Genomic DNA, 16098 nt, shown 5'->3' with positions numbered 1-16098 from the left:
TAGTCTATATCCGCAAAAAGAACAGGAGTACTTGTGGCACCTTAGAGACTAACACATTTATTAGAGCATAAGCTTTCGTGGACTACAGCCCACTTCTTCGGATGCATACAGAGTGGAACATATATTGAGGAGATATATATACACACATACAGAGAGCATGAACAGGTGGGAGTTGTCTTACCAACTCTGAGAGGCCAATTAAGTAAGAGAAAAAAAACTTTTGAAGTGATACATTTCTCCAGCGTTTCTCTATTGCCAACAATATCATCTCCACTTTTCTGGCTCCTCACTCTATGCTCCCGATTCCCAAACAGCAGAATCCACACCCTCTCGAGTTGGATTTACGTCAAAGTTCACAACCAGCACCACTCCAATGACGTCAGAACCAGGAACAGGGCTCTTACCCTGTGCATGCTGAAGACTAGCAACGCCGACATATACAGTCCTGGGCAGGGTAATTCCTACAGAAACCGTTTCATTACAAGCCTTTCCCCAAAAGGAATTCAGGAAAAGTTACACATCTCAGAGAAACCAGGCACGTCACAGGACTCTTCATGGAACCATCAGTTCTCAAACAGAACTAGAAACAGAAGATGGCCACCAGAGGCAGTCCCTGCAAAGGGATAATGAGGGCCAAGACTGCAAGATATTTGAAATAAATACAGGGGGTGAAATCTTAAAAGGAAAAATGCAGAACCTATTTCACAAAAGTGACTTCAGTTCATTTTGTTTTGAAAATACAACAACTCTGTGGCGGTCGGATAAGTGAGTTTAGCCAGTGCTGCTGGTGAATTAACAGCGAGGGACTCACCACAATGGCTAGAACCGAGCATGTGGGAAGACGACTTGAAGAGCTTTTCCTACTTAGCCCTGCCAATGCACCTCAATCTCGGCGGATGTGGCTCTATTCCCAACCTGCAGGCTCTCCCCCTCCCCCCACTATTAGTCCAGTCTTGGGCTCCCAACACACAGCTCTGATGCACCTCATCTCTGCCCTGCCACACCCGAAGCTATCCCAGGCCCAGTCCTTACTGAGCTCAGACTGAAACATGTCTAGAGGCAGAGAAAGCAAGAAGGTTTTCTGCCAGGCCCCCATGCACGGTCCTGTCAATGCACTTGAAGCGTTGCCTACGATGCCACTCCCCCAAGCAAAGACTGCCTGGCCCATCCTGGTTACTGTCATATAAGAGCATCCACAAAGGGTATATTAACGCTATCAATTCACTTTCACTCATGACCACTTATGTTCTTATGACCAAACGTGGACTTTACCTCAAGCCTCTAGAGGAAAAGGCTAGGAAGTGCCAAGCCACTGAACCACTAAGATCCCAGATTTGAAAGAGCAAAAGCATTCCTCACTTGAGCCTGCTGGGTAGGCCTCAGTTGTTCTAACAAGGCCTGATTTGCCCTTCACGCGCAGCTGACTTGCCAGCATAACTCACAAGAGAAGAATTAAAACAATAAAATAAATAAAGCAACGGTATAATTCTCTGCTAAGAGTTCACTAATGGGCATCCTAAGACGTGCACCAATGGCTATAAACATTTCAAGCCACTTCACCATGTTTTATCGCTATATTAGAAAGAGAGCATTTGCCTTTTACCACTGACTTAACAAAATAAAAAAAACTTCTGCACAAGTCGTTTTCTCTGAAGAAATGAATTTGCTCCCTTGGATCTGCCACAGAAAGCATTACACTAGCATCTTTGCTCTGGAGGACATACAGTTAGCAACACCTCTGCCAATGATATTCCCGGTACGTTCATGGATCTGATGGCACTCGTTATTTTTATGTAATCCTGTAACCATGCACAGGGTTAGATGGATGGTCTTGTGGTTAAGGCACTGGACTGGGACTCAGGAGAGTGGGTTCAATTCCCAGCTCTGCCACTGTGTGAATGACCTTGGGTATGGCACTTAATCTCACCGTGTCTCACTTCCCTAGTTATGAAGGGGGGATAATACTTCTCTAGGCCAGACAGGAGTTAAAGGATAAATCCATAAAGGCTTGGGAGGGTGATGGGGTCCATATATGCAGACAGATAAGACAGTGTTTTAAAAGAGGGAAAACACGCTAACCCAAATCTCCTCCCCAAAGAGCTCAACTCAGCTAAGTGTCAAGCATCTTCTATTTCCACTGAAATCCCAACACACCCATCAGCTGCTCCCCCTTTTTGGCCCCTCAAGACGTATGTTACACGTGTCATCAAATGCTACCTCAGTGTAAGTTTTATCACTTAATCACTGGAGCAGGTTACACCTCGGGTGCAACACCGCTGAACCTGGGCCAAAGACTGAGCCTGCTGATACCAGGTGTGAGCTTGGCCCTGCAGCTTTTCAACTCTCAAAGTCACTCCTTGCAACAGGCGAAAGGAATTCTCTTGTTGAGCGCACACAGGCCTGAGGACCTGTGTGCCTAACGAGGCTGTATCCTCACTCGTGTGTTTTAGCTTGGCAGGTCTGGTGCCCCTTTCATCTTCTGCTTCAGGTAGCTCTTCTTTAATTAATAACATTTCTGAGCCGACACAGGGAACTTTACACCCCGAATGAATGGCCCTCTCTCATTAGAACCACTACTGTCATGATGTATTCAAGAGCAGGAGTACGATTCATTTCCTTGTCTGGGGACGGAGATTCTTTTTTTGGGCGGGGGGGGGGGAGTTGGGAGGAGAAGAGGTTTTATAATGAGTGACTTGTATTTGTTGAAGCTGATATGTGACTGTCGGCTTGAATTGCCTTGTCAGGACAAGCCTTCAGAAAGGTGATGTTCCCACTCAAGAGGTTTTCCTCATTAAAGAAATTGCATCTTAACAAGAGGGAAGGGGAGAGGTGGGAAGAGAACAGCTGTCTCTCCCTCTCCAGCCTGGTTCGTGCTCATCAGCAGTCGATCCAAATACAAAGACAGGATCAGCTTCTCATTTTCCAGCCCCCTTTCGAGCTTGGCACTCTGCCTCTGCTGGAGATCTAATGCACCGAGGAAAAGCAAGGAGCCTCTCCTATTCTGCCACATGCACTGATGGGTTACATCCCATCCCAGATGGTTGTGGCAGGGCTGGGCATCCTTATCAGCTTTGGAGAACCTCCACAGGCCAGCACAGAAGCTGCTGGACCTTCCTCCACATCTAGGTTCTTGTGATTCACGTGCCTGGCAGGAGGAGGCAGATTGAACAGAAAACCCCTGAGATCTGGGGCATTCCAAACAAGCTCCACTCCACAAGAAAAACAACCACTGGAGCCAAACAATCCTTCATGTCACCTGAAGGATCCAAGCCCATGACCGGGGTCAAAGCCCCAAGCAGCAGGACTTCCACCTCCCCTGCCACAGACTGGGGTTTCTCTAGCCATGCACAGGGGGCTGCCTTAATACACAGGAATTCCCCCTGCATCAAGGCTCTCCATTGGGTTTAGCAGGCTATCCACAACCTACTTCTGGCTTTTTCTACCTTACTTGTATACCCATCCCACCCACCCGGTCCCCATCGGCCTTGCCCACTTCTACCCACAGTCACTACTATTCAGTCTGTTTGCTTGCCCATCACCCGACAGTACCCGTACCCTGTGGCAGGGAAGAACGCAGTGCACAACTGGTGGTATAGCTACTGCAGTACGGGTCCAGCCAAAGAGAGAAAGTCTCTGGGTATCCATCTTCCTTAGTGCCCCCTCCCCTCCATCATCCTCTGACCCTAAAGACAGGTGCCCCGGAAATACCCGAGACAGACAGGACAGCCCAAACCCAGTAATGCCTCAGATCTCCTCCAGCCCAAGGAGGTGTGAAGCACAATCTCGTTCCCTAATGACTGGTCCGTGGGGCAGCACTGAACGCTCCTGCTGCCGACTGAGCATGACTGAACCATGCTCAAGGGGAAATGAGAACATTGCCCAGCAGGAGAAAGCTGGATAAAAAGGCGGGAGCTTGGCCCCTGTTGGGCAGAGATGGTCTCAAGGTGTTTGCACTTGAGACTCTCAGATGAAAGGTGCTACAGAAGTGGAACTTATCATTAAAACAGGAAGCCTGATAAAAGGAGAAGCAGGGTTGGAAACCAGGCCAGTCTCTGGCTAGGACCTCTGCAGATTTCATAAGCAAGGAAGCAATGCTGTGAGAAATGGAGTTAATGACTCAGTAGGTGGCGTTCTTCTCCTGAAGGAGACAGGCATATTGCTAGGGGCACTATGCTACCGGAGGTGCTAAGGAAGATGAAGAGGACCTGACACTCAGTGGTTATTGGAGACCTGGTTTTCACAAGAGCAAGGGGGGTTAGTTCTCGTATCCTGGCCAAGTTCCACATCTTGCCGACTCTCCTTGGAGTTTCAATAACACGTTATTCGAGTTCATGCCCCCTCGTATGCAGGTCTGCTAGCACAGAACAGCTGCCACGCTTCACCCCAGATGGGGTACATTTCAGCGGAGCGTTGAAGTGATCCTTAGGCAGGGGGATGTGAGAAGCCACTTTGGGGCTATTCAGGATCAGAGACCCTAGGGCAGGGGTTCTCAAACTGGGGGTCAGGACCCCTGAGGGGGTCGCGAGGTTATTACATGGGGGGTCGCGAGCTATCAACCTCCACCCCAAACCCCACTTTGACTCCAGCATTTATAATGGTGTTAAATATATAAACAAGTGTTTCTAATTTATAAGGGGGGTCGCACTCAGAGTCTTGCTATATGAAAGGGGTCACCAGTAAAAAAGTTTGAGAGACACTGTCCTAGAGGAAGACAAGTGGTCAAAGGGCTATGCACCAAAAGAAGGTATTTTACTATTTCCCCCAAAATGAAGACAGTTGGGCATAGCCTCAAACACAGGCCCCTTCACTGTGCAGTGCTGATTGTGTTCTTTCAGACACATCTGACCAAGTTCTACTGGTATTCCTCTGGAATGCAAGAGGACTTTAGTACCAGTTAATGCTGCCAAATTATCTCTGCAGAGCACTCAAGCATCAAGCCCTTCACCCCACTGATACTTGGACAAGTAGCCACCACCTTTTCCCCATCCGGAGAAGTGCCAGTTATTTATACAGGCGCATTGGGCAGCCCTTCCCCGAGCACACTGCGCATCCCTCACGGCACCACCAGGCTAGTCTTTGGAATGTTTCCTGGATATGCTGCATCCACACGGCCCTGTTGCAGTGTTCTGCCTTTCCTGTTTAAAAAGAGATGTAGCTCTGTTCTGCTTTACTAAACCCTATTTGGCAATGTGTCTAAACACATGCAAACTTAATTAGTTCAGAAGGGAGATTTGGCGTTTGAGGTGATGGATAGAAGTAATGGGAAATGAGACACGCCCGAGCTGGCAGTGAGTTCTCACTCCAGCCCCATTCACTGGCACGCTGCTAATCAGATGTGACGCTACACCTGCCTGTGTCCAGGGAGCACTAGAGCAGAGTGATGTGCTATTCACTAGCAGGTTGAAGGCAGACTCCGTGTCCGTGAGCTTGGAAACATGAAATGCATTTTCCACTTTGCCCTGGAGAAGCTTAGAGATCAAATTCTCAACTTAACAGTTAAAACAAAACAAAACAAAACCCAGACAAGAGAGAACTGAACCACTTGTTCCACTCACTGCGCCCTTGTGGGGCCTTCCTTTCCAACTGGATGGCAACGATGAGTCACAAATGGAGTTAGGTTTCCAAGCTCCAGCATGCTACACAGCACCGCTGGCTGGCCAGCTCTCAGAGCAGCTCCCAGATCCCTGCTGGGGGGGAGACACCGTTCACCCCGCTCTGTTCAGGGGGCTGGAGTTGAACTACTTCCACAGACTACTGCATTTTTTAATGTGCAGAGGGAGCGACCCCCTGGAATCAGGTCAATAAGCTGATGGCAGGCCATGGCAGACCTGAGGTAGGGTGCACATGTCATCGAGACTGCTGTGTCTGAAGTCACTCTATCCCACGTACGACACACACGAGCCAGGAAGAGAACAAACAGGGACTTCATCCAACTCTAGGTGCCAAGGATAGAATCATAGAACTGGAAGGGACCTCGAGAGGTCATCTAGTCCAGTTCCTTGGACTCATGGCAGGACTAATTATCTAGACCATCCCTGACAGGTGTTTGTCTAACCTGCTTTTAAAAGTTTCCAGTGATGGAGATTCCACAACCTCCCTAAGCAATTTATTCCAGTGTTACCCACCCTGACAGTCAGGAAGTTTTTCCTAATGTCCAACCTAAACCTCCCTTGCTGCAATTTAAGCCCATTGCTTCTTATCCTATCCTCAGAGGTTAAGAAAAACAATTTTTCTTCCTCCTCCTTGTAACAACCTTTCACATACTTGAAAACTGTTATCATGTTCCCCCAGTCTTTTCTTTTCCAGACTAAACAAACCCAATTTTTTCAGTCTTCCCTCATTGGTCATGTTTTCTAGAGCTTTAATCATTTTTGTTGCTCTTCTCTGGACTTTCCCAAATTTGTCCACATCCTTCCTGAAATGCGGCGCCCAGAACTGGACGCAATATTCCAGTTGAGGCCTAATCAGCACGGAGAAGAGCGGAAGAATTACTTCTCGTGTCTTGCTTACAACACTCCTGCTAGTACATCCCGGAATGAGGTTCGCTTTTTTTGCAACAGCATCACACTGTTGACTCCTATTTACCTTGTGATCCACACTAACCCCCAGATCCCTTTCCGCAGGACTCCTTCCTAGGCAGTCATCGCCCATTTTGTGTATGTGCAACTGATTGTTCCTTCCTAAGTGGAATACTTTGCATTTGTCCTTATTGAATTTCATCCTGTTTACTTCAGGCCATTTCTCCAGTTTGTCCAGATCATTTTGAATCCTATCCTCCTATCCTGCAGCCCCTCCCAGCTTGGTATCATCCACAAACTTATAAGTGTACTCAATATGCCATCATCTAAATCAGTGGTGGCAACCTGCGGCCCATCAGTGTAACCCGATTGCGGCCTGAGAGACATTTTGCTGACACTGACAGTATACAGGCACTGCCCCCCGCAGCTCCCAGTGGCCGCGGTTCACCATTTCCAGCCAATGGGAGCTGCGGGAAGCAGCAGGCCGCAGGGCCGCAGCAGAGCTGCAGGATGCCCACCACTGATCTAAATCATTGATGAAGATATTGAACAGAACCAGACCCAGAACTGATCCCTGCGGGACCCCACTTGATATTCCTTCCATCATGACTGTGAACCACTGATAACTACTCTCTGGGAACGGGTTTTCGTGGTGAGGTCAGGGTAGCATTCTCAGAGCAGATTCTGCATTTCACACCTGAGGCCACACGAAACGTGTGGGACAAATTAAGAAACACAGTAAAAGAACTAAAAAAGAGCCACCGTGGCTTAACAACCATGTAAAAGAAGCAGTGAGAGATAAAAAGACTTCCTTTAAAAAGTGGAAGTCAAATCCTAGTGAGGTAAATAGAAAGGAGCATAAACACTGCCAAATCAAGTGAAAAAATGTAATAAGAAAAGTCAAAGAGGAGTTTGAAGAACGGCTAGCCAAAAACTCCAAAGGTAATAACATGTTTTTTAAGTACATGAGAAGCAGGAAGCCTGCTAAACAACCAGTGGGGCCCCTGGATGATCGAGATACAAAAGGAGCGCTTAAAGACGATAAAGTCATTGCGGAGAAACTAAATGGATTCTTTGCTTCAGTCTTCATGGCTGAGGATGTTAGGGAGATTCCCAAACCTGAGCTGGCTTTTGTAGGTGACAAATCCGAGGAACTGTTACAGATTGAAGTGTCACTAGAGGAGGTTTTGGAATTAATTGATAAACTTAACAGTAACAAGTCACCGGGACCAGATGGCATTCACCCAAGAGTTCTGAAAGAACTCAAATGTGAAGTTGCTGAACTATTAACTATGGTTTGTAACCTGTCCTTTAAATCAACTTTTGTACCCAACGACTGGAAGTTAGCTAATGTAACACCAATATTTAAAAATGGCTCTAGAGGTGATCCCGGCAATTACAGTCTAACGTCGGTACCGGGCAAATTAGTCGAAACAATAGTAAAGAATAAAATTGTCAGACACATAGAAGAACATAAATTGTTGGGCAAAAGTCAACATGATTTCTGTAAAGGGAAATCGTGTCTTACTAATCTACTAATCTTACTAATCTATTAGAGTTCTTTGAAGGGGTCAACAAACATGTGGACAAGGGGGATCCAGTGGACATAGTGTACTTAGATTTCCAGAAAGCCTTTGACAAGGTCCCTCACCAAAGGCTCTTACGTAAATTAAGTTGTCATGGGATAAAAGGGAAGGTCCTTTCATGGATTGAGAACTGGTTAAAAGACCGGGAACAAAGGATAGGAATTAATGGTAAATTCTCAGAATGGAGAGGGGTAACTAGTGGTGTTCCCCAAGGGTCAGTCCTAGGACCAATCCTATTCAACTTATTCATAAATGATCTGGAGAAAGGGGTTAACAGTGAGGTGGCAAAGTTTGCAGATGACACTAAACTGTTCAAGATAGTTAAGTCCAAAGCAGACTGTGAAGAACTTCAAAAAGATCTCACAAAACTAAGTGATTGGGCAACAAAATGGCAAATGAAATTTAATGTGGATGAATGTAAAGTAATGCACATTGGAAAAAATAACCCCAACTATACATACAATATGATGGGGGCTAATTTAGCTACAACTAATCAGGAAAGAGATCTTGGAGTCATCGTGGATAGTTCTCTGAAGATGTCCACGCAGTGTGCAGCGGCAGTCAAAAAAGCAAACAGGATGTTAGGAATCATTAAAAAGGGGATAGAGAATAAGAAGGAGAATATATTATTGCCCTTATATAAATTGATGGTACGCCCACATCTTGAATACTGCATACAGATGTGGTCTCCTCATCTCAAAAAAGATATACTGGCACTAGAAAAGGTTCAGAAAAGGGCAACTAACATGATTAGGGGTTTGGAACGGGTCCCATATGAGGAGAGATTAAAGAGGTTAGGACTTTTCAGCTTGGAAAAGAGGAGACTAAGGGGGGATATGATAGAGGTATATAAAATCATGAGTGATGGGGAGAAAGTAGATAAGGAAAAGTTATTTACTTATTCCCATAATACAAGAACTAGGGGTCACCAAATGAAATTAATAGGCAGCAGGTTTAAAACAAATAAAAAGAAGTTCTTCTTCACACAGTGCACAGTCAACTTGTGGAACTCCTTGCGGTTGTGAAGGCTAGGACTATAACAGGGTTTAAAAGAGAACTAGATAAATTCATGGAGGTTAAGTCCGTTAATGGATATTAGCCAGGATGGGTAAGGAATGGTGTCCCTAGACTCTGTTTGTCAGAGGGTGGAGATGGATGGCAGGAGAGAGATCATTTGACCATTGCCTGTTAGGTTCACTCCCTCTGGGGCACCTGGCATTGGCCACTGTCAGAAGACAGGATACTGGGCTAGATGGACCTTTGGTCTGACCCAGTACGGCCGTTCTTATGTTCTTATGACACTGAACTGCTGTTTGGGGCTTTGAAGAAAAAACAGCAACCCCAAAATAAAGAGACCACAGCCCCACCCTCTCCCCCCCAAAATACAGCTCCTGACTACCAAACCTAGAAGGCAGCCTATTCAGTACAGAAGCTAACCTAGGCTGTACATATCCCCTAGAGAAGCAGTTACATGCACAATGAAAGAGACAGAAGGACTAGCCTCGTACATGGGCACCCCTCCCTAGTAACACCAGAAGCAGTAGGATCAAGACCTGACTCCATACAGCAGTAAGGCACAGAAGAGCCAAGAGGGGAGGACAGATCAGAAATGACTGGCCAACACCCCTGAAGCCTTCTTTGTGCTGGTCCCCTGTAAAAGTTTAAATACAAAATTACATGGAAATTAACCCCCACGGCAATACACATACGGGAAAGGTGTCCATGTCAACCCTAGGCATGGCCTTGATAAAGACCCCTCTGCTGACACAAGGGCAAGCGAGCAATGATTCTGTCTAGATGAGAGCAGATTTGTCGTCCCTGCAGGGCTTGTGCTGCAACTTCAGTCCCCGTTTCTCAAGACCTCACTAACCAGAGCGCGAGAAGAGAAGGAGCAAGCAGCAGCTCCCCCAAGACCAGATTGTGAAATGGAGCCTTCTCCAGGGTTGCGTGCATTTTATTTAACCGTAACAGCAGGGGAAACGGATGTGAATCTGAAAACCAAGCAACACCAATCACGAGTTGTAGATGTCGGTTCAGTGCTGGACGTGTCAAGCCTGCGCCTGATCGGTGGGATAAAAACAGCAGCCTTTTTCAGGCACTTAAACAAGGAAAAGCCACTGAGAGGTGATGGGTGCCCCAGCGAATTCAGGGCTCTGTGACACTGTGTAGCCTACACTGCATTTTGCGTCATTTCCTTCTTAGACAGCGAGGGCTGCTTCTTAAATAGCAGGCCCAACTCAGTGTGCAAAATGGTGCACCGACATCCGTGTATGCAAATGGCGACATCAACGTCTAAATGGCCACTTGCAGCGCCGACCAGCCAGTCTTGCAGTTACTGAGCGCACCAATCTAGCACGCCAGCCTTGGACCCCGGGGTTTTATTCTTCTTTTAGATGGCGGCTCAGCAGCTAACATCCATTTGGTACACCAGGACAGAGAAGGCCCTGACTATGAAAGCAAGCCAATGGTCATCCCTTGATTCAGGGCCACCCTACATATGTACACCCTTCCGCCCCCACCCTCTTCCCTGCATGACATGGTAACACTCTTCATTCCGAGGCTGTGCTGGCTGCATGCGGCGCTATATGGTAAATGGAACGAAGGGGCAGGTATTTATCCTCGAAGCCTGCCACATGGTCGCACTCAGGAGAAGGGCAGAGATCAAGTAGCCAGGGACCAGAAGGGATAGAAACAGGAGGACCATCCTACTGCGCTTGCCAATTCAGAGGAGATAATGTATAAAAATGGAGCTATCCTAAAGCCCCCAGTTTAAACCCTTCAAGGGGTGTGGGGTCAGACTCACTTGCTACCCTACCCAGTGACCATGTACAAAGCCCTTCCCCTTGATCGAGCTTGCTCCCGTTCCCCCTGCCGTTATCACTTCTGATTAGGCATGGCCTTCAACGATCGCGGTGGACAAAGACTAGGGGCAGCTCGACACCTGTAAGCATTCGGGGCTTGGAGGCAGACAGGGAATGCTGCCGGAATCGGGAGGGTACGGAGAGAACATGCGGGTTTTTCAGTATCAACTGAAACACACTGTTAAACACACTGAAACACACTGGGTGTTGGTTTGATCTGAGCCAAGGCCCCAGCAGAACTAAGATGTGGCAATTAACAGGGAGAGGAAATAATCAACATGCTCTTTCCCTCCCCACCAAACAAAAACCTGCGGGAAGTTACACGAATCATCGCACTGCACCAGCAAGAGCTAGCCAATGGGAGAGGAGGAAGCACATCCCCCAGCATGCAGTAACAAAGCCCTGGGCAGCCCCCTTTCCATACTCACATTACTTTCAAATCCCAGTCTCCGCAGGTTACAAAAATCGACTTGACGCTAGGATCTAAGAGGCCTTCCTTCGCCATCCACTCATCGACCCTCTGAAAGGAACGGAGGGAAAGAGGATGAGCTTTGTAGTCAGGGAAGAGCCACAACAGTTAAACACAGATAAGCTCCTAACAATCAGACAAGGAGAAAATTGTGATCTTATCCAGCAGCAGCCCCCACCTCTCTCTCCCTTTCTTCGCTCACATCATCTCAACAAGAGCACGTTTGGACCTTGGAAGATTTCCAACAGGAAACAACAGGCGACCAGTGCAGAGATGATCTTATCAGACACTACAATGGCTCTGCTCACAGAAGAATAGGAATCGTACAGTGTTTATGGGACAATACAGCTAAAATATTATTTAGCCCCTCCCCGTCCCCATTTTTCCTTTCCCTTCATCAAATAAGCTGTAACATTATATTTTAGGGCTGTCAATTAATTGCAGTTAATTCACGCGATTAACTCAAAAAGATTAATCACGATTTAAAAAGTTAATCGCAATGAATCACAGTTTTAATCACACTGTTATGCAATAGAATGCCAAGTGACATTTATTAAATATTTTCGGATGTTTTTCTACATTTTCAAATAGATTGGTTTCAATTACAACGCAGAATATGAAGGGTACAGTGCTCACTTTATATTATTTTTTATTATAAATATTTGCACAGTAAAAATGATAAACAAAAGAAATAGTATTTTTCAATTCACCCCATACAAGTACTGTAGTGCAATCTCTTTGTCATGAAAGTGCAACTTACAAATGTAGGGGTTTTTTTGTTACATAACTGCACTCAAAAACAAAACAATGTAAAACTTTAGAACCTACAAGTCCACTCAGTCCTACTTCCTGTTCAGCCAATCGCTAAGAGAAACAAATTTGTTCACATTTACAGGAGATAATGCTGCCCACTTCTTAATTAAAATGTCACCTGAACGTGAGAACAGGCGTTCGCATGGTACTGTTGTAACCAGCATCACAAGATATTTACTTGCCAGATGCACTAAAGAGTCGTATGCCTCTTCATACTTCAGTCACCATTCCAGAGGACATGCTTCCATGCTGATGAGGCTCGTTAAAAAAATAATGTGTTAATTAAATTTGTGACTGAACTCCTTGGGGGAGAATTGTATGTCTCCTGCTCTCTGTTTTATCCACATTCTGCCATATATTTCATGTTATAGCAGTCTCGGATGATGAGCCAGTACATGTTGTTCATTTTAAGAACACTTTCACTGCAGATTTGACATAACACAAAGAAGGTACCAATGTGAGATTTCTAAAGATAGCTACAGCACTTGATCCAGGGTTTAAGAATCTGAAGTGCCTTTCAAAATCTGAGAGGGACAAGGTGTGGCGCTTGCTTTCAGAAGTCTTAAAAGAGCAACAGGACTTGAATCACACCCCCCCCCCCCCCCCAAATCAACTTTCTGCTGGTGGCATCTGACTCAGATTATGAAAATTAACATGCGTCAGTCCACACTGCTTCGGATCATTATCAAGCAGACCCCATCGTCAGCATGGACACGTCCTCTGGAAGGGTGGCTGAAGCATGAAGGGACATATGAATCTTTAGTGCATCTGGCAAATAAATATCTTGCGACGCCGGCTGCAACAGTGCCATAAGAACGCATGTTGTCACTTTCAGGTGACATTATGAATAAGAAGTGGGTATCATTATCCCCGGCAAATGTAACCAAACTTGTCTGTCTGAGCAGCTGGCTGAACAAGAAGTAGGACTGAGTGGAGTTGTAGGCTCTAAAGTTTTATTTTTGAATGCAGGGGTTTTTTTTACATAATTCTACATTTGTAAATTCAGCTTTCCTGATAAAGAGTTTGCACTACAGTACTTCAATAGGGGAACTGAAAAATACTATTTCTTTTGTTTTTTACAGTGCAAATATTTGTAATAAAAATCAATATAAAGTGAGCACTGTACACTTTGTATTCTGTGTTGTAATTGAAATCAATAGATTTGAAAATGTAGAAAACATCCAAAAATATTTAAATACATGGTAATCTATTATTGTTGAACAGCGCGATAAATCACGATTAATTTTTTTAATCGCTTGACAGCCCTATTATATTTCAAAGTTTCCTCCAATAGAGAGCCCCTTATTTCTTGAAGTTCTGTCGGCTTTTTAAAGAAGCTAGAAATTAACCCAAAGATCATGGAGGAGCCCCCACAGACTGAGAACTGAAGGAAAACAAGACACAAAACAGATACGAATGAGAGATTCTCATTCAACTCACCCTCATTTCTGAGGGACAACCATCGCGGGACGGGATTTTTCACCTACAGCACATCACCTGGGTCGCAATTAATATGACACATAAGATGGACACTTATGGGTGCACAGGCATGCATGCCATCATTAAACTCAATACACACACACACACTGCTTTTGAAGAGTTGGACAGCTTTTCCTTACTACTTCTAGTTCTACTGTTCCAGCTGGAATTAGTTCTGTGTTTGTGAAGTGCTTTGAGATCTTCAGGTGGCAGGCATTACACAAGTCAGCATTATGCACTGTTGCTGCCTAGATTCTCAGTGGGCGAAGTGTCTCTCCACTCCCCACCCGTGACATGCGCAGCTGCTGAAACAGAACATCCCCCATAGAGGTGGCCACATGGCTTTGGCACTTGAAGCGATTCTACGCACGTACAGGGCAGTAATGGCAACACAGGCTTCTCTGCAGCGCGGCTGCTGCGACCTGACAACTCACCGTTCAGAGAAGCTTTCTCCATGACCAGAGGACGAGAGGGGAAGGAACGTGGCCTCCTACAGCAGCAGACAACTGCCTTATTCACCCACACTTGACATACAGGTAGCAGCAGCCAGGCTGCCTAAACCAACCCCTCAAAAGGCCAAATGCATAATCCCATTTTAATCTAGAAATAGGCAGATTTATTATTTGCTTTGCAGAAAAGTCTAAGAACCCCAATCAAGGTCAAGGCCCCACTGCACTGGGAACCGTACAGACAAAGAACAAAGGAGACAATCCCTGGCCCAGCGAGCTCAGGCCTGGGGATGAGACAGGACTCGACCGGCAGACAGAACCTACAGATTAGGCAGACCAAACAGTTGTGGAAACTTCCTACGGAATGCAATAGAAAATATCTTTTCTGTGGGTTCTCTCTATGGGTTTTTTTAATCATCCCATAGGATTTAATAGAAAATTAGATTCCTGCTACAGAATTCTATAGGATGCCTAAAAAACCTATAGAAATGTTTTCATTCTCTATGAAATTTTGCAGGTTGTACAAGTAATTTCTAAGGAATTCCACTGATTTTCTTAGAATAAGTCTATTCCATATGGGGATGTTTGCATGAACATACCCGTTCATACACTCAGCAATGGCCAAACAATCCAGCTGACCAAGAGACAGCCCTACGACCAAATGTATTTAACATCAATACTCTAATTAAAGAGAAGTTTTGGCACCAAAGCAATTCATTACAGTAGGGTCACATGACAGTTGGGTGGCCCATATGGTCCTGCCCTGGCAAGTGGGAGCAATAGGGAGTATGCAGTGAGCTCTGTGATTTTACACATCACAGCACCTACGTTTAATGGAGACTGCCCCACACTTCCACCACAGGAAAAGTGCTGAGACTGCCTCTGGCGCGTCTGGGCGAGTGGGAGACAACCAGACATTCAGGATTGCGAAGTGACTGGCATATCCTCAGCTGGAGTGCCGCAGGTCGGGGGAAGCTAGCTTCTAACTTGATTTTATTCAAAGGTTTATCCTTCCCACTTACCCTTGGTACTCGGGGCCCCACCATGTTCCAGATAGAGTGGTAGGACTCCCCTGACCCATCCCGCAAATCTTCATTTTTTTCCCCTCCATGAGCTCTGCCTGGCTTGGCCTGGGAAACCTCTGGCTTCATCTCCGATTCCTTCAGCTAAATGCCTTGGCCTTCAAGTGCTTCTCCTGGGAAGAGACCCTCCGGAAGCCCAAAGGCATCTCCTTCTGCTCCCCTCTCAACTTACGCAGTGCTTGGCATCATCCTTGGCCCAGACTTTTAACTCAGACACTTGATTGTCTCCACCCAGACCCTATTACTTCTCTCCAGACTGTGCTTAGGGATTCGGTTTGGATGGCAGGTGCTGGCCAAGCACAGAATTCCCCTAGACCCTATTTCACTGACACTATCTTTCAGGCCGGGGACGGTACACGAGGCTCCTTTCAAGACTGGTCAAAGCAGCTCCCTCAGCAGCAGGATCATTCATCAGTGAGACGCTCTAGATGCTCTTCTTCCCCACTCACCACTTCGAGCCCAGGGGCTGCAGTGTTGCCTCCCCAGCTGTCTCAGCACCAGAGGGCCCCAGGAGTGAGAAACAGCACTTGTAACCTTTCTAAAATCCCTGACATGAGCGAGCCATCTCCACAGAGGGAGTCAAAGCCTTTAATTTGATTTCCTTCCATAAGCAATTGTTGCAATCACTCTGATTAGGAACAATTAGGCCACACGGCAGCGCAAATCCTGACAGAGACAATGCATTGAACTGCGACCGGCAGCCGGAGTGGGCTCTCTGGGAGGAGGTTTCCCTCAGTATTTGACTAACAACAAAAGCTATTGATGGCAAAATACTTTCAAGCTAATTAATCCTAAATGCTGCAGGAATTCAACATTAAGCAGATGGCATTATTAGGACTTT

General features: G+C 46.1%; 1 protein-coding gene across 3 annotated transcripts in view; it reads right to left on the bottom strand.

Moving 5' to 3' along the window:
* The window catches only part of ERI3 (ERI1 exoribonuclease family member 3), a 225557-nt gene that overhangs the window by 163514 nt on the left and 45945 nt on the right, over positions 1-16098 (bottom strand). For all 3 annotated transcript variants that reach the window (XM_054037792.1, XM_054037791.1, XM_054037793.1), the window contains exon 5: positions 11394-11485. In XM_054037792.1, the coding sequence (XP_053893767.1) occupies positions 11394-11485 (92 nt within the window). The remainder of the gene's footprint in view (positions 1-11393; positions 11486-16098) is intronic.

Source organism: Malaclemys terrapin, chromosome 8, assembly GCF_027887155.1.
Source record: "Malaclemys terrapin pileata isolate rMalTer1 chromosome 8, rMalTer1.hap1, whole genome shotgun sequence".
Lineage (NCBI taxonomy): Eukaryota > Metazoa > Chordata > Testudines > Emydidae > Malaclemys > Malaclemys terrapin.
Note: the sequence above shows the minus strand (reverse complement) of the source record. Positions and strands in the feature narration are given on the sequence as shown.